Genomic DNA, 20,110 nt, shown 5'->3' on the forward strand with positions numbered 1-20,110 from the left:
AGGCAAGGTAAAGAAAGAAAGTATGTATAGCATATAGTATGCTACCAATTATTCAAGAATATTGAGGAGGGTACAAAATAGAAGTTATATATAATATAATATAATATAATATAATATAATATAATATAATATAATATAATATAATATATAACATAATATGTATTTATTTATTTTTCATTATTTAAAATTAGAAGCCTAACCCAAAAAACTAAAGGGGAAAAGAGGGGCGCCTGGGTGGCTCAGTCGTTAAGCGTCTGCCTTCGGCTCAGGTCATAATCTCAGGGTCCTGGGATCGAGCCCCGCATCGAGCCCTGCATCGGGCTCCCTGCTCGGCGGGAAGCCTGCTTCTCCCTCTCCTGCTTCCCCTGCTTGTGTTCCCTCTCTCGCTGTGTCTCTCTCTGTCAAATAAATAAATAAAATCTTTAAAAAAAATAAATAAATAAAGGGGAAAAGAGATCACCTATAGGAGTAGAGGGGACAGGAATAGAAGCTGGATTTCTCGAAATAAAGCTCTTTTGTAGATTTGATTTTGGAAACATGTCTATATTTTACGTAGTTATAAAACAAAAAAATCTTTAAAGGTAATCACCAAACAATGAAAGCAAAACTGAGTAAATGAATCCAACTGTATACTGACATAGTGGCATGACCACACAGAGAATTATTTTAGATGACTTTATAACACAGTAATTTTAATATATATCTCTAGTGGATGTACCCTCTGGGCCCCCAAAATAATTGCAAAAATCTTAAACTATTTTCAATGACCATATGGTAGCACTGCTACTGTAATTCTGAGATTATTTTGTATGTACTGGGGACAAAGCAAATGAATTATTGTGCCTTATCGCTGGTCACCAAGATTTTTAGTATAGGAAGAAGGAGCTGCAAGATCAAAGGCTAAACAAAAACCTTGCGTACTGAATTTTAATTAGAAGTGTCAGCATGCACTCGTGATATATTTTACCTGTTAAATATATGATAAATAAATGTGCATGTATTTCCTAGTTCTGTCCACCAGAAAGACCCAGAAATAGTGACCAACCCAGTAGCAAATACCTCCACTGAGGTTTCCAAATGTCATTCCCCACTGAAAGAAACCAGGGCTTTTTGAAGAAACGGCTGATCGCAGATCAAGGCAGGAAATGTACAAAATAAACCTGGGATGTCGTGTCATGCCAGAAATCAGGGAAGTGTTAAGGACTATGCAGGTCATGTCAGAAGGACTCAAGAGCCAGTATGAAGAGGCTAAAGATGGGGACAATTTGAATATCAATAATAATAACTGCAAGTGATTAAAACGTGTCCAATTTGTTTAGTCCCATAAATTGAAAGTGATATATACTCCTCTTCTTTCCCCTCCAAACAGTCCCCACAAACAAATCTCACTGGTCACCTATGGAGGATGCTGGGTAACTACCTCTTTATTTGAAGATGGTAAATATCCTTCTATTCCCTGGCAAGCTGCATCTCAGGATTATCGAATGAGTGTTGAGGGAATTTTTCTAGCTACCACATAAAGAATGATACAATTCGAAAATAATCATTTTGCAATTCCAAATTATGAAATAATGAATCTAGGAAATAATCCGAATGAATGGGAATATCCAAAAGAGAGGGATAACTGAAGATTTTCTGTGCTTCTTAATAAACATATGTACTACCACCTATGGAGCATTTTCACAAAACAAACAAACAACAAAAAACCCCAGAACTTGAATCGGATTGAATCAGAATCTATCTAACTACCAAGTTACAAAAACTACAACAGAGAAACATGTTAAATATTACCATGGGGATTTAATCACCCAAATTTAGGCTGTTAGAGACTCTACAGGACAAAAACCAAATAGTTTCTTCAACAAATTATAATCAGAGAGAGGGAAAAAAAGAGAGAGAGACAGAGATAGACAGACATGTGGAAGGGAACCTATAGATTTAAAGAGAGTTAAGAGTCATAATGACTACTTATTGACAGTACGGACCTTATCTGAATTCTGGTTTAAACAACCTGTAAAAACACATAAACTCTCTAGACTTGATCCAATTAGGGACATCTGAACACTGACTGGATATTTAATTTTTTTTTAAGATTTATTGACTTATTCGAGAGAGAGGATGGCGAGAGAGAGCACAGCAGGGGGGAGGGGCAGAGGGCAGAGGGAGAAGCAGACTCCCCGCTGAGCAGGGGGCCCGATGCGGGGCTCAATCCCAGGACCCCAAGATCATGACCTGAGCCGAAGGCAGACGCTTAACTGACGGAGCCACCCAGGTGGCCCTGATTGGATATTTAATATCCATAAAAAAATATAGTTCAGTTTTGGGGTATTATAATGATATTGTCATTATGGCTATAATAGGGAGTCGTACTTTTAGAGATACATACTGAAATATTTATGGATAAGATGATAAAATTACCATTGGGGACTGGTGTCAAAATAATCTGATAGGGAAGAAATGGGTAGCATATAGATAAAACAGATTGTCTGTGGGTTAATAGTTCTTTAAGCTGGGTGGTGGGTACTATTCTTTCTACCTGAATAATAGGGTGTTCAAAGAAATGAATTTAAATACGAGACTAAATGAAAGGAAGCTTGGCAATTATTCTGCAAAACCGCTAGGACTTGGCAAATGTCATGTGTATATCACAAGGTGGAATGCCAAGGCAAAAGCAAACGCATTCTGTGGGAGATTGAATGTTTATAGAATAGCGGTCATATCTATTCTAATTACTCCTTGCATGCCTCATTGGTAAGACAGGTTAGCGATTCCTATAAACGTCTCCCAACAAAGAGGAGACGGTCATCACGGGCCGGCTCTCTCAGGGGAGAGTACACCAAACATGATCCAGAAGCTGCTGCCCAGTGAGAAGGGGCTGTGGTGGCAGCAGCAGATGAGGTGGGAAGAGGCAGACCTCCAGATCTGGTCAGTGTGGTCGCAGGGAGACCGGTCCCTGTGGATATATGAACCCACAGGGTTCCAAGGCTCCCCCATGAACCTATACAAGTGAAGATGCATAAAGAATGACATGCTGTCAACAAAAATGGGAAAGAAACCCTTTGGTGGGAAACAAGACTAAAATCTTACAAAGCTTATTTTTGCCTGGCATCATTATATGTTGTCAGTAATAACATTAAAATCTCATTAAAAAAAAACAAAACCAATGCAAATATTTTTAAAGTAATTTTGAGGCCCATAAGGAGAGTACTACTCTAATGAGAGTAGCCTGAACTCTGAAACAAAGAGCAGGAGTTGTGAAAGAGAGACGTTCTGTATCTTAAAACGTAAAAGTAGGGTTGACACCCTACTAGTTATTCATGACGACATTATTTTACTTTTTTCCTTTTTGTCCCCATGAAAACCTGGAGTGTCTATCCATACTTCTCAAGGAAGGAGTGCATATTTCACAGGACACAGGAAGGAGGTAAGTGCCACAATTTAAAGGTGACTCCAGGTGATTCTGATGTACATGGTGCCCCCAACTAGAGGACCACTCCCTTCTTGGAGGTCCCTGTAGGGTGGCTGGCTGAGGCCTGTGTGCAGTCAAAATGCATCTGAGATCATCAATATGGGAAGCTGACCATTGCTGTTTCAAATACCCCTTGAAACTAAGCAGAGCTGCCATGTCGGACAGAGGATAATGAAATCCCCCTGTGCTCCTCCACGACTCACGTTACCTCCCTGTCTGCCCAGCGTGGGGACAGCTCTGAGCTGTGAAGATGGTAGGAGGAGGGCCAGAGGGGATCCCACTGCAGGCCATCTACCAACGAGCGCACGTACATACCTGCCAGCCTGCCCCCCTGCTCCCATTCACGTGAGGGACGATGACAGGCAGATGACTGCGGTGCTCTCTGCAGTCAAACTTGGGAGCATCCCAGAAAAGGGCTTGAAGAAAAGTGTTTGACCAGAAACCAAACACACTTCCTGCAGCTCTGCAATCTTCTTTCATCCCCTGACATGCCCGAGACCATTACGGCTTCTGATAATGCTGACAAGCTCACTTTGGACAAAAAATGCAGACCAACAACAGCATCCCTCACTACAATGGATCCTGAGTTTCACCCTGTAATGGCTTCTCAGGCCAAACAGACCTGTTTCTTGGATAATTACAGTGTCCAATAAGAAGGGGACACTGACTGAAGTAGATGGTGCCTGCCATGTGGCAGGTTCCAGAATGCAGTGCGCTGGGCTGACATGAGTCGCTGAATGGCACCCGGGCTGTGACTGTGAAGGTGGCTGGGTTCCTAAGAGTCTCCTCAGTAAGGACACCCTTAACTACACAATCACATATGCAGCGGGGCCTACAGTTTATAACAGAGCATGGGTAGCCGGTGAAAAGATGTATTCTCGCCGCAGCCATCTATCGCCAAAATTCCACACAGCCCACGGAATTAAAAGCCTTGGTAATATCAGGTAATGCTTCAGCAGTGTTAACTTTCAAATTACTTAGAAGTCATAACAATGAGTAACATTTATATTTAATGGTAAAAGTTACATCCATAACAAAGGTAAAACCAAATTATTTATTTTAGCTGAGCTCTAAGATTTCTCTGTACGTTAGAATAATGGCTACTCCTGCCACTTGACTAACATTATTCTTCCAAATTTCCCTAAGTAAAGGATTACATTTAGGACATGGCAGGTCTTAAGGACATTTAGACTTATGACCATCCCAAGAAATAGTAAACATCTGCAAGTTACACTCATCTTTCCCATTCTAGTCATCACCGTGTTTTTAGGACATGTGTCAACATGCTATGTGTCCCAGCATGGAGTGGACCTTCGTAAAGACAAAAGAATTCTGTCTTAGGTATACCAAGGCAGGGACACCTGGACATACAGAGTCCCTTTTCAAAGAAGCTGCAGTAAAGACAGATTCGAGGATCTAGTCAGTCAAACCAGGATCTTCGCAGGAGGTATGTAAAAAGCCGTGGGCACGGCTAGGTGGGAAAAGCCACTCACGCTATCTAGAATGTCAAGACCTGGGCTGGACTGCACACAATGCCACACTAACACAACACAACAGAAAACAACCAAATAACAACTAAACCAAAATTTAAAATACTCTTCTGAAAGATCAGTCAGACAGTATTTCCCACAAGATAACTTGACTTTCACAATGACAATTCAGTAATTCTGGTCTTATTTAAATTACAGGTAGGCATTTTCTTGAGGCAAATTTGGCTGAACAGTGCAAATATGGACTGATGTGTCCATGAAAAGGAGACAGTCTCATAGTGAGCACCGTTCATATCCAATTAGAGGCCAAAATACCTCCATAGCCTTGGAAAGCAGGAGTGTTGGATCAATATTCTACAGACTTCTTCCCTGATCTTACCTACCATTAAATATAGAAAAGCCTTTTGTGTAAAAGGCTTTGCTGGATTATCATAAGCATTCCCCACATAGCAAATCTGAAATGCATCACTAGGACATTTTCAATTCTTAACTTCTAGTGTAATATTTATAGTCTTTTCTTTTATGTTTACTAGAATTATTATTTTGACTACTTCTAAAAATGTAAGACTTCCCCTACGTCACTCAGCCATAAAGCATTCAAATCAACCAGTTCTTAGTCAAGCTGATTAAAAGGTGGGTTAAGATGAGTTAATGGGGTAGCAAAATACTGAAGATAAAATATCAAACCATATATAAAAAAATATAATTGCAATACTTACCTATTAGCCCCTTCTCAAGAGTGAAGGTTTTGTTTGTAAACATACATTCAAAAGCCACAATGTGAAAAATCTTGTTCACTGTGTTGTGAGTCCCAACTATTCGAATATACCTGGGGGTAAAAAGAAACTCTGTTGAAGAAAATGAGCTTCCATCACAACCAATCCAAAGACAACAGAATAAGATACATTGTGCAAATATACAGTGTACCAGGGCATGGACTAAAGGAGACTCTGAACTTGACTTCAGAACCTCTACCTGCTCCTTAGGGCTAGCTCCAACTGAGCCTAGAAGAATTACAGCAAAATTAGGGAGATACCACTTTCCGGAGAATTAAGCAGAACTTAGATCTGATTTACCTAGAAAATTAAACCAGGTACCGTTCAAGCTCAACCCCTGAATGTCAGTATAATTATATGTCCATGAGACATTCATGCTGGAGAATCACGGCTTCTGTCTTTGCCTTGGGGTTAGGAATGTGCCTGTGCCCAGGTACACCAACACTCGCCAAATCAAATGTTTTCCAACTCAGGAAAGATTTCATCCATTGGAGACAAATGCATGAAATCAATACTACCTTCTTACTTAACAGAAAAATCCACAGAAACCACTAAAAACCACTCACAGTTTTTTATATTTCAACACTGCTTCTAAATCCTTGTAGAAAGTTAACCCTATATACTTACACCAGCCCCGCCCCCCGCCACCTCTACCCCCTCCAAGTTGACTGCTGGGAAGCCTCCTGACCAGAGGAAGTGATCTGCAGAGGTGACCCAGCCTGCTCTGCAGCCTCCCTCCTGGCCACACGGATCTGACATCTGCACACAATGCAGGGTTTCACGGGGCAGGTCTTGAGCATCCCGGCCTGTTCACCCTCTGTATCTCCCTGGAGGCTTCACATCCGACAAACAAGCATTAACCTTGGAGTGACTTGTTCCTTTCACTCTCCAAAGGGACCCGACAGCTCACAGGTTAATGGACAAACTCATTCTTCTGAGTGTCACAGAAATCCCTGGGGAATGTGCCACACATCGTCTTACTGGGATTCAAAGGAAGAACCGGAAAAAATAACTAGATTAAGTGATAACACTCTCCCAAATTATGAGCTATGTGCTCTGAAGGATGGGGCATATTAAATGAACACATTTCAATTAGGAGATGACAGACTGGGCAAGGTTTTAGTAATATCCTTCCTCTGCTGTGTAAAACCACCTTCGACTTCGATGATATAATTTTACTTCTGAGTTAATCGCTGTTCACTAATTCGGTAATTCCCTTACATTTCTCATCACTCCAAGTTAACTGTGTAATGTAAATGCCAATTTAAAAAAAAATTCACATTACAGAGACTATACTTGGGGTTCTTATGTCATGAGCTATTTTCCCTCCTGTTCCTTCAAGCATGAATCTCACGGCATTCCCGGTGCACCTCATTTAGCCATCTGCTCCTTGACATGAGCTGGTCACTCATCTTCATAACCAATCTAAATGCTATCTTCTGGACTGGCTGTTCAGCGTGCCCATGCCCACTGCAGGGAGACACCAATCTTCCTGTATGGAGAGTCAGGGCGATGGCTGCGCTCATCAGAGCCCTCTGATTAAGCCTGAGCTGTCCTCTTGGGCCCTCAAGGCAGACAGAAGGTACTGATGCTACTGTGTTTGGGTGGGTAGGTGGGGTTCGAGTACAGTAAGTTCTAAATGGTGTGCGAGGAACGGGAATTGTGCTGGTCTTTCCCATTGGCAGGGACAGTCTCTGTAGACTTTCTGGAAGGGAAGGGGTGTGTTAAGCCTGGCACATTGGCCTGAACCTAATTTTGTCCATTTCCTTAAACCCACGGGAACGTAACCAGCATAGCATTTTCAACTGCTCATGGTCGTGACAGCCTGAGTGCTGCTGTCTGTAACCTTGGAGGGAATCGAGGGAATGTGGTTTGGGGAATTTGATCAGATCATTTTCCTTTTCCCTAGGTAGAGTCTCCACCAAAGGAGAGGCAGCTCTCCTAATACTGTGCAAGGGAGAGGAGCCAGGAAGCAACCGCGAAGGCCCTTCCCCATTGGCAGTTCTTAAGGTTAATAGTCCAGGCTGACTTAAGGGGACGCAGTCATGTTCCCTCCCTCCCTTTCTTCCTTTTTATAAAAAAACGTTATACGGAACCAGGTTCTCCAACTTTAGATAATAGTCATTTCCCAAATTTAACCCTGGTGCAAATATCAAAAGTGGGAGAAAATATGCAACCTTTCCCTCCTCCATCCCCCAATTGTAAGAAACTGAAAACAGAAAATTGTACTGGAATACATTTTACAGCCTTAATGATAGTGCTTGTGATAACAAACAAGATAATATATATGGTTGGAAAAGCACTGAGAGATGCCTCCAGATAAAAAGTTCTCTATGAATGAAGATAATGTTATCTCTGCTGCATAATCCTGAGGTCAAATTAGCAATTCGCCACTGTACATCACACTTCTTGATTAGCCTGTTACACGTAAATGCTCATAACAAGTTTAATTATTCTGGTCCTACAATACTTTCTAAGTCTCCTCAAAATTATAGCATAATTTACAAAAATGGCATGAAGTCCTTATTCAAATACACATTCTAAAAAAAATGGTAACAAAGTCACGAGAAAGACACTATGTTCCTCTTTCCCAGCGAGGAGTGGTTTAGCACAGGACTCCTTTCTTCACTAAAGATCTGCACTGGAAGTAGAAAATAGGCTTCCACTAATCCCCCAACTTTAGTGACCAGTAGGGGAACCTGGAGCTCTACACCGAGAACTCAGAGGCCTGGACCCAAGAGCAGTGAGCTAGAGGGAGAGGGGCAAGCACGGACTCCAGCCCTGACGAAGAGCAGGGTTCTCTCACAATGGAGCATCCCTGAGGCAGAGGAGAAGTTTTTATTACCCGAGCTGTTGAAAATCCAAGGGATGGGGATGGGGATGGGGAAGGGAAGAGGGTCCTCTCTTTTTCACTTTTTAAAATAATTTTTTTATTAACTGTATAAGGTATTATTTGTCTCAGGGTACAGGTCTGTGATCCATCAGTCTTACACGAATTCACAGCGGTCACCATAGCACATACCCTCTTTTTTTTTTTTTTTTGAAAAACAAAGCATAACTCGCTTCTGGGTCATAACACCTAAATAGGAGTAGATCTCACATTTTCTCTGCCACCAAAGATTCTGAATAAGGGGGAGAGCTTGAGATGAATTTTTTTTTCTCCATTCAGCATCATCTCTCCAAAGCACAGTCAGACTCTGATTTAACCTGATAATAAGGGCAGCGGCAGCTAGTGACTTCATCAGTGTGCAGAGAGGGGCACTGCTGAAGAATAGAGCAGCCCTCCTTTGTTCTCTCTGATCCTCAACAGCAGCTCAGACAGTTGGAAGATAATTAAAACTTAAACAGCGCTGAGGAAGGCAGCTACGCAACAGATTGGCCATTTCTGAGGAGGCTGAATGCTGTCCACGTGAGCCCTCGTGGGAACTGTCTGTTCCTAATATTCTCCTCCCTTCCCTGTGTTGCTTGTCTTCTTGTCACTGACAGAGACCGGATCCTGCACATAGTTCACAACAGGATGTTTCAAGGCAGAAGTTTTCAGGAGCTGTAATATTGTGGGTGAAAAGAGATTCTGTCTTCTTTAATGAAATGAAACCTAAAACCTTCAGGACAGCACTCTAAAACTGAAAGGCACGACAGAGTTTTGAAGAGCGTGCTTTGGAGGCTAACAGACAGGTTTGTCACCCAGCCCCATCACTTAATTAGCTCTGTCACTTTGGACAAAAAAAAAAAGCCTTAAACCTCTTAAACCTCAGTTTTCTTCTCTATAAAATGAGGTCAATAACACAAACCTTATAAGATATTTAGATGATATAAGAATTTAAAGTGTTTAATGCAGTGCTTGGCAGAGGAGGATATGATTAAACAGAAATTCAAGGAGTAGGTCACTGGATGCAAAATTTCTTGGGTGGGACTCTGAGAATGCTGGTTGTCTGGAAGAGTATTCCTAACTGTAGATGTTAATACGGTGCATCCAGGAGGAGGCAGGCCCACCCAGGGGCAGACTTCGAGAACACAGGCAGGGTCCTGTCCTTCCTCCTCGGGCACCATGGTAGAGGCACTATGCCCACAGAAGGAGACTATATTCGGACTGCAGATCCCCTGGCTCTATGGTATTTCCTTCTTTAAGCTTCTAGTCTCTAGAAAAGTCTATTTAAAATGTTCTTGACCTGACTCAACCATACATGAAGAAGCAAGAAAAGAATCTTTTGCCCATATTTGGTCTAGATACCCATACCCACAGAAGAGTTTCTTTTTTGTGCAAACCCTAGAAGTTTGCAGTTTTAGTTCATAAGAAAAATACATTAGCATTTCCTAACAGAGAGACATCATAATACTGTGACCTAGAGGAATGTTGCTTTAAAGATGTCATTGCATTCCCCACCTGTTCTGGGAAATGTACAGATTCCCATCCTTAGCCTATCTTTCTGTCATTTCTTGTCAGAATGCTACCAGATTTGATTTCTAAGTCACATAGGACACATTTTTCACATACTAAGGGAAGTACAGAAAAGGAGAAAGTACAGAGAAATAACAACGTGTACATTCCCACTTTAAATCCTTTGGTATTCTCTAGTCTTTAGTTCTGGTGGACCACAAGGCTACTTGAGGTTAGAGTTAACCCTTAACCTTTGGCTCTAGTTATAGGCTCACCCATGTCTGTACTGAGCGGGTTCTACTCCAAGATAAAACTGAATTCAGTAAGAAATATTTAAATGAGCTCTCAAGGGATCATCTGAAGTCTAAATCCATCAGAATTCTATTCTTTGGTAAACAAAGTTTTATTCTCAAAGTGAACTTCATATTCTTGGGTTAAACAAAAACTCTTGAGGAAACTAGATTACCCTGAGATTGTGCGCAAGGGCTCCTTAACATTTTGGCTCTTCCTCTGAGGTAGCTAGAGAACTCTGCTGTGGCCAGATGTGGTCCTCCAGCGAGATCCTTAGCTCCAGCATTTTCTAGGGACTTGCGACTGTGTGGGGTCTGGATTCACTTCCAAGACTTCCTATTTGACTCTTGCTTTCAAGGAGATGCTGAGAATGTACATAAATAATTCCCTGACCCAAGAAGCAGCTAATGTCTGCAGGTCTTGCCAGTATGGTATTTTCTTCCAGTTCTATGTACAGTGTTAGCGCTCTTATAATCAAACCGAGACTAGAGGGGGAAGTGACTTCAGGTCTTGTTGCTAAGGCAGCAAGTGGAAAACAGTTTACTGCCAGAATGACGAAAAGCTTCTAGAAAAAGCAGGTTGCAACAGAAAAGATTTGTTACTCTTAGAAAACCTTCCCTCTGGCTGATCTGTGGAGCTATAGATTCTCCTCTACTGACTTCAGCAAAGGGCCCCAGCAGCATTTGCTTATTTGGGAGAGGAAGAATTATTGAAAGGTTAAACAGTCTGTGTCCAGAGTTAGCCTAAGCAGAGGCTACTGTCTCAGAGAGCAGCCCTGATGCTGTCTGACCATTAGCCCTGCAGAGGGAGCAATCACGTTCCAGCACCTCCAGGATTCAAGGACAAATGAAACAAGTCATCTTGGTTTTCAGAGAAAATTGATGCTCTATCGAATCAAGTATGCAGAAGGGATAAGATGGGTAAATAATTACTAACACATCATAACCCAGTGCTACCAAAATAGCACTTTTCAACATTAGAGATAAATATTTAAGTGTTGTTTTTTATTTGGAGGAATTGTGAATTTTGAACAGTAGGCCTTTTTCCCACCTTCAAATACATAGAACCTATCCTGCCATAATTACATGCCTTCAGCTTATGGAATTATATTTGGAATTAATACTGCAAAAAGAACTTAATTATAGTATTTATATAAATCATATGAAAATGATATAATCCATAATGTTTAATTTCCTGATTGCACATTTATGAGTCAACAGTCCTTGCAGGTATACTGGGTAAATCTGCTATTAATCAAGATTTAATAAACACCTACTAGATGCCAGAAATTGTGCTAAACACTGTGAAGAATGGACCCAAAAGACAGGATACACACGTTCATCTAAAGAAGGTTATAGTACAGTTTAGAAGGCAAGACTAAAACATATTAGCAGTAGTGGTGAAGAGAAAAACATAAGAGCTTCTTATCTATTCACACATGGTGAAGAGGTTAGCCTACTCTTAAAACACTGAATTCTGCAATATGAACTTTAAAAGTCTTCCCTGTGAACTATTCTTGCTTCAAAGACCAAAACAAAACAAACATGGCTAAAAGAAAAATAATCCTCAACCCCTCTCTCTTTCTCTCATGCACAGACACGTGTGCATGCGTGCACTCACACACACAGGCACCCACATACACACACATGTTAACTCAGTATTTACTATGTGCTAGCTGCTGATATTGGGCGCTGGGGTATGGGGTTCAAGAATACACATCAGATCTCTTCCCCATGGAATTTATATTTCAGGGTCGGGGACAGACAACAAATAAAAAAATCAAATAATAACAAATAATTACACACTGGTTGGTCGGTGATCTATTTAACATTGAACTTTATAGACAAACTTGCTACACCAGAAGGACAGACAGTTACAAAACCTCTTCCTGCAGGAATAAAAGGGTCAAATGGAAAGGGCAACACTCAGCCTGGGACATGGATACCATGAGTAAATGAGTCTGAGGTGTAGATACAGTTCACCTATTATAGGTATTTAGCAGGATATAGGCAAAAATCTAATTAAGTAGGCTTCCTAGGATCTGGAAAGAGAAACTGATTTGAATTTCATGGGAAGAAATGTCTTATTTATTTCATGGTTTAGTTTTCTTTTTATCTTTGCTTTTCTTTCAGATTGTAATTTTCAAGGGATTATAAAGAGACAAAGTGGGAAGTGGAGGATAAAAAATGAAAAATGAATAAGGGAGAGAGGGAGGGAGGGAAGGAAGGAAAAGAGAGAAGAGGGATAAAGGGAAGGGTGGGGATAGGGGGAGAAGGGGAGACGGGGAAAGGGGGAGAGCATGAAAATGAATAAACCAATCCCTTCTTCTGTCCCTGTTATGTGCTAATGTGAACAAATCCCCATGTGGGAATACTGTTAACCAATTTTATTACTCAATAAAACATTGAAACCAACACAAAGTGTATTTTAAGAAATAGAACTAAATTACCAAAAGTTCAACATTTGCATTTTTTCATTAACTTTTCTCCTAGCCCAAGATGTTGGGGGCGGGGAGAGGATTTCACTACTTTCATCTTTTAAATGGCTGCATTATCTTTTTCAGTTTATCCAATAGGCTGTGCATTCCCACGAATGTAGACAAATGAGTCTAATGGCACTGTGCACTAGAGAAAGAGCAGAAGAAAATTAAATTTGTTAGTTTCCCTACGAATCTGTAAGAACTCATTTGGTGACTATGACCTGTAGCAAGCCTGTTTTAGGATGGGTAAGGAAAGATTCTCTTTTTTTTAAACCTAAGACTATGGTGGGTATATGCAACTTATTATAACTTAAAATTTTAAGAGCTGGAGGAGCTCCCCCCTCCCTGTCCTTTTAGAGTAAAAGATTAAGTAGAGAAGAGAGGTAAACAGAAGGAGAAGAAATTTGCTTTTCACCAAAGAAAAATCTAAGCATCCTTCTAGGAATGTAAATATTTGACATACTGAGAAATAAGACAGGAACTGCTCAAGACGTTCAGAATAACAGAAGTGAAAACTGAGTCAAAGTCAAGAGAATAATAAAGGGACCATAGGGGTAAGAAAACCACAGTCTTCACTCTAGACCCCTGAGAAACTAGCACTGGAATTAAAATAAAAGCCACCAACTTCTGAACACATCCCATGTGGTACCCTTTGCATGCATTATTTCCTTTAATGGAAAACCCATACCCCACACACTCATACAGTCGGGCTGGAGATTTCAAAGCTTGACACAACATATGTCCCTCGAAGCCTCTCAATTCTTTACAAGCTATGCAAAGAAACCTGTTTCAGGCAATAATAGCTCCTCAGAGAACCAAGTGAAATGTATGTGGGGAAAACAAACCCAACCCATAAAAGTCCCACACTTGCCACATACCATCCCCAGCTGCTTCAATGGTCACAGAAAATTTCAGGGACCTTCCTTTGCCCTTTGAGGAATTCTGGACCTTTACCTAGAGTATATAGATGGGGGTGGGTGGGGGGAGGGAAGAAAGGTCCAGAGATTTCCTTAGCACATTATTTGAGCATCAGTGTAACTATGTACAAACCTACCAACCAGGCGCAGAGTAATCAAAGTAAATAAAAGTAATACTACAGAAAACTTGAAAAGAATGCTCACCACCAACAATACATATGCAAATGATAACAGAAGTGAGAAAGAGAAAAGCAAGTATTTTTGTCCTGGGTGCAAAAGCTGGTATGGATATGTATAATGTATTGTCTCAGGGGTTGTTAACTGGGAGTGCATGACTAATTATACTGTACTCCAGGTTCCAAACAGCACAAAGGCTTACTAATTTCAGCACTACTGGTATAAGAGATTTTGCTGCTAAAATCTGTCAGTGTGGTAGAACTTTAACACAAGCAACAGAGAAAACAGCAAGAGGCTCCACCTGGCATTATTTGGTGGTCTACAAGATCTGCAGCTTCTAGCAGGGGCTGAGAAGACATAGGCCAGGTCCAAATCTAACGGTCTGCCCGGTCATTTTAAGACATTTCCCCATACACCTTTTGTGTTAGGAGTCCTATGCACTGTTGAAGTTCAATTTTGAAGCCTGTCCCCAATCCATATTTCTGCTGGATTAGCAAACAGGTTGGGAGGTGGAGTAGTTTGGCAAGGATTTTCCCCCCTCTCCAAAGCTTCTTCAGAGTTAGCCATTCGTGACTTAGACTTTACTGGTACAGCATTAGTGCTAAGCCAGTGATCAGAAAGAAAATGTCAATCCTTACACTTGTTTCAGAAATTCAAGGAAAGAAAAACCTAGGAGAGGAATTCACATAAAGTAAAATGCATACTTGGTAAGAGAGAATTTTTAAATAAACAAGAAAATTCTATTATATTACTAAGAGTCACTGTTACTGCTGTGGTGTTTAGACTCCTCATTAAAATAAAACAAAACAAAACAAAACTGACTTAACTATTTCTTTTTCTCCTTTTACATTTTAAAATTAAAGTTTTGGGTTTTTTTAAGATTTTTTTTTTAGGTAATCTCCACACCAAACATGGGGCCCTAACTCACAACTCCAAGATCAAAAGTCATATGCTCCACTGACTGAGGCAGCCAGATGCCCCTAAAATAAAGTTTTAAACCAGATAGTTTAAAAGGTCAAATAGCCTATAGGTTTATCATTTCCTCTCCTCCCTGGAGACAACTGTTTTTTACCTGTTTTAGTGGATTAGTTTAGGATTTATCTCACATCTATAATTATCATGCTTTTTTAAAAAAGATTTTATTTACTTATTTGAGAGAAAGAGAGAGAGCACACATGAGCAGGGGGAGATGCAGAGAATCTCGAGCAGACTCCACACCCAGGGTGGAGCTGGATGTGGAGCTCGATCCCATGACCCTGAGATCATGACCTGAACCAAAACCAAGAGTCAGGATGCTTAACGACTGAGCCACTCAGGCGCCCCTATAATTATCATGCTTTGAATGCTATTTCTTGGTTTTTTGGTTTTAGGCTTTATCTACCAATCTCCTTCTATGGAGGACAATTATCTAGCTCTCCCCTCTCCATATGCACCCTTTCCCATCCCCCCAATTTAGATTATATTGTAATTCTCGTTGAATCAATATTTGGTGTTTACATTATGATTATGTAAACATTCATCATAACTAATATATGGAAGTACTTTCCTTTCCTGCACATTTTTTTCTCTACCAGAGTAAAAATAGTCTTGACTTTTGTTTTGCTTAGTTTTGTATGTGCTCAACACTAACTCACCCCCACTCTCCCAACTGTCCCTTACTTGAACTAAAGCTCCTCTCAAAACATTCCAACACATCAAGTATTTCTAGTAATTTCTTCTCCTTGAAGAAGTTTCCCCAGGCCTTCTGGCAAGTTTCAGTCAACTCTGGGTGCCCTCTGATCTGATGCAAGCTGTTATCCTAAGATCTGTCTTCCCCATCATTCCAGGGACTCCTTTCATCTCTCTCCTGTGCTGAACTGTCCCTGTCCTGTATCTCATGCTTTTGGTCTACTCTCTCATTTTGGTGGAGAACATCTCCCAGTATCTGGAAGGTAAAAAAAAAATTTTTTTGAGAGAGACAGAGAGTGATAGAGAGTGCAGGGGAGAGGGGCATAGGGAGAGGGAGAGAGAGAATCTTAAGCAGGCTCCACACCCAGCATGGGGCCTGATGCAGGGCTTGGTCTCACAACCCTGAGATTATGACCTGAGCCGAAATCAAGAGTCGGAGGCTTAACTGACTGAGCCACCCAGGTACCCCAAAAGGTAAAAATTTTAAGGCTTTGTTTGTCTGAACATATATTCAGTCTACCTCAATATCTGACTGGTAGTTTGACTGGGCACAGAATTTTAAGTTGGAAGCAATTTTCCTTCAGAACCTTAAAGGTGTCACTCTACTGCCTGTCGAACTTCTAGTTTTGCCATTGAGAAGTCATGATGATACCTGACCTGGTTTCTCTTTTTCTTGTTCTTTAGAGAAACTATATCCTGCCTGGAAGCATGTAGATTTTCTCTACATCCTTAGCATTCTGCAATTTCATTATGATGTGCCTTGGTGTGGGTCTAATTTCTTCCACTGGTTTGGGCACTCAGAAGGCCCCTGCAATCAGGAAACCCACGTACTTCAGTTTTGGTAAATTTTCTTCAATTATTGGTATTGACTTCTTCCTCTGAATTTTTAAAAATCGTTCTTTGTAAAACTCTTTGTTTTGGATATGGGACTGCCTTAACTTCTCCTGCACTTCTATACTTTCTCTATTTGCCATCTTTGTCATTTTGTTCTACTTTCTGAAAGAGTTCTTCAACTTTATCATCTCTGCTATCTACCAAGTTTTTCATTTCTGCTTTAATATTTTAAATTTCCAACTGTACTTATTATTCTCCAAATGTTCCCTTTTTTATGGCATCTTCTTGGCATAAGATTGCTGTATTTATTCAATCTCTCTGAAGAAAGCAATGATTTTTTTTTAAAGTTTTCATCTCCCCGTATAGTTTTGCCCTGTTTGTTTCAGTCTTTATGTTTCATACTAGTTTCCTCAGATGTCTGGCTGTCCAGAAGGTTATTAGGAAGAAAGCTCTGGACATACTATAGGGAATTCTGAGAACACAGTTTCCTGAATGGGTCAACTGTTAGGAAAACTCCACTTACAGATTCTTTAGCTCTTCCCTCTTAGGCTGGTCAAATTATGTAGGAAGATATTTCTAATCCTCTGCATGGAAGATATGGGCCTGACTGCCAGAGTTTTAGAAGCTAAGTGGTGAAAGTGGGCAAGGGGCATTTGTTTGTGTATATGTGTGTATGTGGGGCGGGTAGGGGGACGACTATTACTGAGAGGCGGGGTCTCTCAAGCACATGGCCACTTAATCTTCCTACAGCAAGGCCTTTCTCAACTGTGCATGGTATCTTTCCTGGTTTAGGGACGCTGTTTTACCCTCATCAAAGAATAAATTTCCAAAGTCAGACAAAGACAAATACTACATGAGCTCACTAACATGCGGAATCTAAAGAAGCCTAACTTGGGGTGCCCGAGTGGCTCAGTCGGTTAAGCGGCCGGCTCTTGGTTTTGGCTCAGGTCATGGTCTCATCGGTCATGGGATCAAGCCCTGCCTCGGGCCCTGCGCTTGACACAGAGTCTGCTTGAGATTCTCTGTCTCTGACCGCCCCCCTGCTCATGCGTGTGTGCACACACGCACTCTCTCTAATAAATAAAATCTTAAAAAAATAAAAAAGCCTAACTCAGAGAAACAGAGTAGAATGATGGTTGCTGGGGGCAGTCAGTGGGGTAGGAGAGAAATGTAGAGATGTTAGTCCATGGGTACAAACTTCCAGTTGCAGGACGAATAAACTCTGGAGGTCTAATGTGCTGCATGGTGACCACAGTTAACAAAACTGTATTATATACTTGAAATTTTCTAAGAGAGTCGATTTTAAATGGTCTCAGCACAAAAGAAAAGGTATTTGTGTGAGGTGATGGACATGTTAACTAACCCTACTGTGGTAATCATTTTACAATGTATACGTGTATCAAATCATCGAGTTATAAGTTACACTATGTTAAATATCAGTTATATCTCCATAAAGCTACAAAAAGAAAAGAATACATTTCTACTTTCCCAACAGAGTGGGGGAGAAGCAGTCAAAGTGCTGTGAAGTGGGGAAGAGACTGCAGAGCTCTTAATTGTTTCATAAACACATAGCCAACCAATCCTCATTTTAGCCCTTTCCTTCCCGCCTCAGTCCTTGTGGCTTCAAAGGCACCTGGTTCCTCGAATTCCTAAGCCTTTGAGAATTCAGTGGCTTCGGAATGAGTTTCCTTGAGCCTACTGAATCATCTACCACTCGTTCCTCTGCTTTACAGCTCCCTCTTTCATGTTCTGACCTCCTCTTCCCATTTTCCCCTTATCTTTGTAGGTGAATACCGTGATTTAGTGGGGTGTGGCTCTGAAGGGTGTGCTAATTGATGTGTGTTCCGTTTACCCTCATTACGTGAACCCTTAACTATCTCTCACAAGAGCATGTCCGTGCCTGTGGTTACTCCTACAAGGAGACAGGTTCAATCAAGGATCTCTGCTGGACTTACTAAGTCTGAGACCTTGGCTCTTCCAAACTGCTATGGCCACAAGGGTCCAGCCTCTAAAACTGCCTGGTAGTTAGGACAATCATACAAAAGAGAATAACCATTCTTCCTCATTTCCTTCCCTGTCCTCGGCCTGAGGGCCACAACTCTTTATTCCTTCTTGTCTTGAAGTAACATTTTCACCTTGTTGCCGCTCCTCCACCCCCTTTTCTTGCCCCCATTCCTTCCACCAGGTCTTCAAATGGTTGTCTCAGATTATTTAGCTATTTTGTTTATTGGACTGGTTTTTCGCTAATTAAATGTCCAAACAGGGATATGTCTAGACAGTCCCATAAATTATCACCATTCTGCAGAAAGATTCAAATCACTGAGTGATTCTGTGAGCCACAGACTCCCTGTCTCTAAAGAAAAAGGGGGGGGTGTTAATTCCCACTGAGTAAAAATAAAATAATTCGGCTCCTCCTCACACCAAAGCAGCTGCACAGACAGCATTGGCCGCTCTGTTTATCTTGGTAACTGTGGAAAAACACCATCTCCTCCCCTTCCCACTCTCTCCAGAACAATCGCCATGCTCCCCACATGCAGATGAGGTGATTTAGACTCTCTGGAGCAGAGACAGGCTTGTCTGGTGTTCTTCCTGCACATTCGCGCTGCACCCTCCCTTTGCTGCTGCGGGCACGACCCGCTTGGTGCAGATAACAGCTGCTGCGGGGGACCTGACGAGTCAGCTGCGGGTCGCCTGGAGGCTTCTCATGCCCCAGCTCAGCCAGCTGCATGTAAGCAGAGCCACGTGAAGCCAGTGCCAGAGTAGGAGAAAGCACATACTGTACATCCTCTTTAATCCTTGGAGTTACTGCGGCAGCCGCGAAAGGAGAGGGGGAGGAAGGACAAAGAAATACCTCATAGGCGTGGGGAGCAGGGCAGCCACAGGTTCTAAATCAGGCAAGGGGAGAGCGGGATGCCGGTGGAGTGGGGAGAAAGCTTTTGACAAGGGTCCGTTCAATTTTACTGCTGACCCAGGGCATCGGAGGAAATTCTCACGCTCTTTGTTCTCAATCAGTCAAGGCAGGATTTAAAGACAACAGGAAATGATTTCCAACTGATTGTGAACTTAAAGTTTAAGGTAAGGAAAGAAGTTGAGTACACGGGGATGGGAAGACCAACCACCCAGGTTTGCCTGGGACTGGGCTGGGTCTCACGGCCCAGGAAACCACTCAGTTCTCAGGCAAAGCAGGATAAATGTTCACCCTGTGCCACTGACAGCTAGGCCCCCTTCCCGGGCTCAGGCGAAGACGGCTGCATTCATATTCCGCTCAGCACCTTCCTTATCTTCTAGGGCCGCTCCTGCCACGCAAACGCTTCTCAGCTGGTATCGTGCACAGTCTAACAGACAAGGGCATTAAAAGGCCATTCTGTGCTTGCCTCTCAGTGGAAGAGGGAACTGTGTCATTCAGAGCTCTCCCTGCTTCCTTCCTGGGGTCCCTGTCAGAAGCGCAAGCCTTGCAGCCCACACAGCAGAATCAAACTGATGGTGGCACAAACTGAAACATGGCTCTGCTCAGGGCCTGGAAACAGTACATCCCGCAAGAACTTTAAAATGCTGAACTCTGAAAAGAAGGAAGCCAAAGAAAACTCATTTACGCAGAGGTTGATAATTCAGTGTGGGGATTATTCAGGTT

At 41.8% G+C, this 20,110-nt stretch overlaps 1 protein-coding gene across 4 annotated transcripts in view; it reads right to left on the bottom strand.

Annotated features, from left to right (window-relative positions):
- BTBD9 (BTB domain containing 9) overlaps window positions 1–20,110 on the bottom strand; it is a 411,265-nt gene that overhangs the window by 147,418 nt on the left and 243,737 nt on the right. For all 4 annotated transcript variants that reach the window (XM_081827407.1, XM_081827405.1, XM_081827406.1 and 1 more), the window contains exon 7: window positions 5,679–5,788. In XM_081827407.1, the coding sequence (XP_081683533.1) occupies window positions 5,679–5,788 (110 nt within the window). The remainder of the gene's footprint in view (window positions 1–5,678; window positions 5,789–20,110) is intronic.

The sequence above is a fragment of the Leptonychotes weddellii genome, chromosome 8, assembly GCF_054177405.1.
Source record: "Leptonychotes weddellii isolate Sample4059 chromosome 8, ASM5417740v2, whole genome shotgun sequence".
Classification (NCBI taxonomy): Eukaryota; Metazoa; Chordata; class Mammalia; order Carnivora; family Phocidae; genus Leptonychotes; species Leptonychotes weddellii.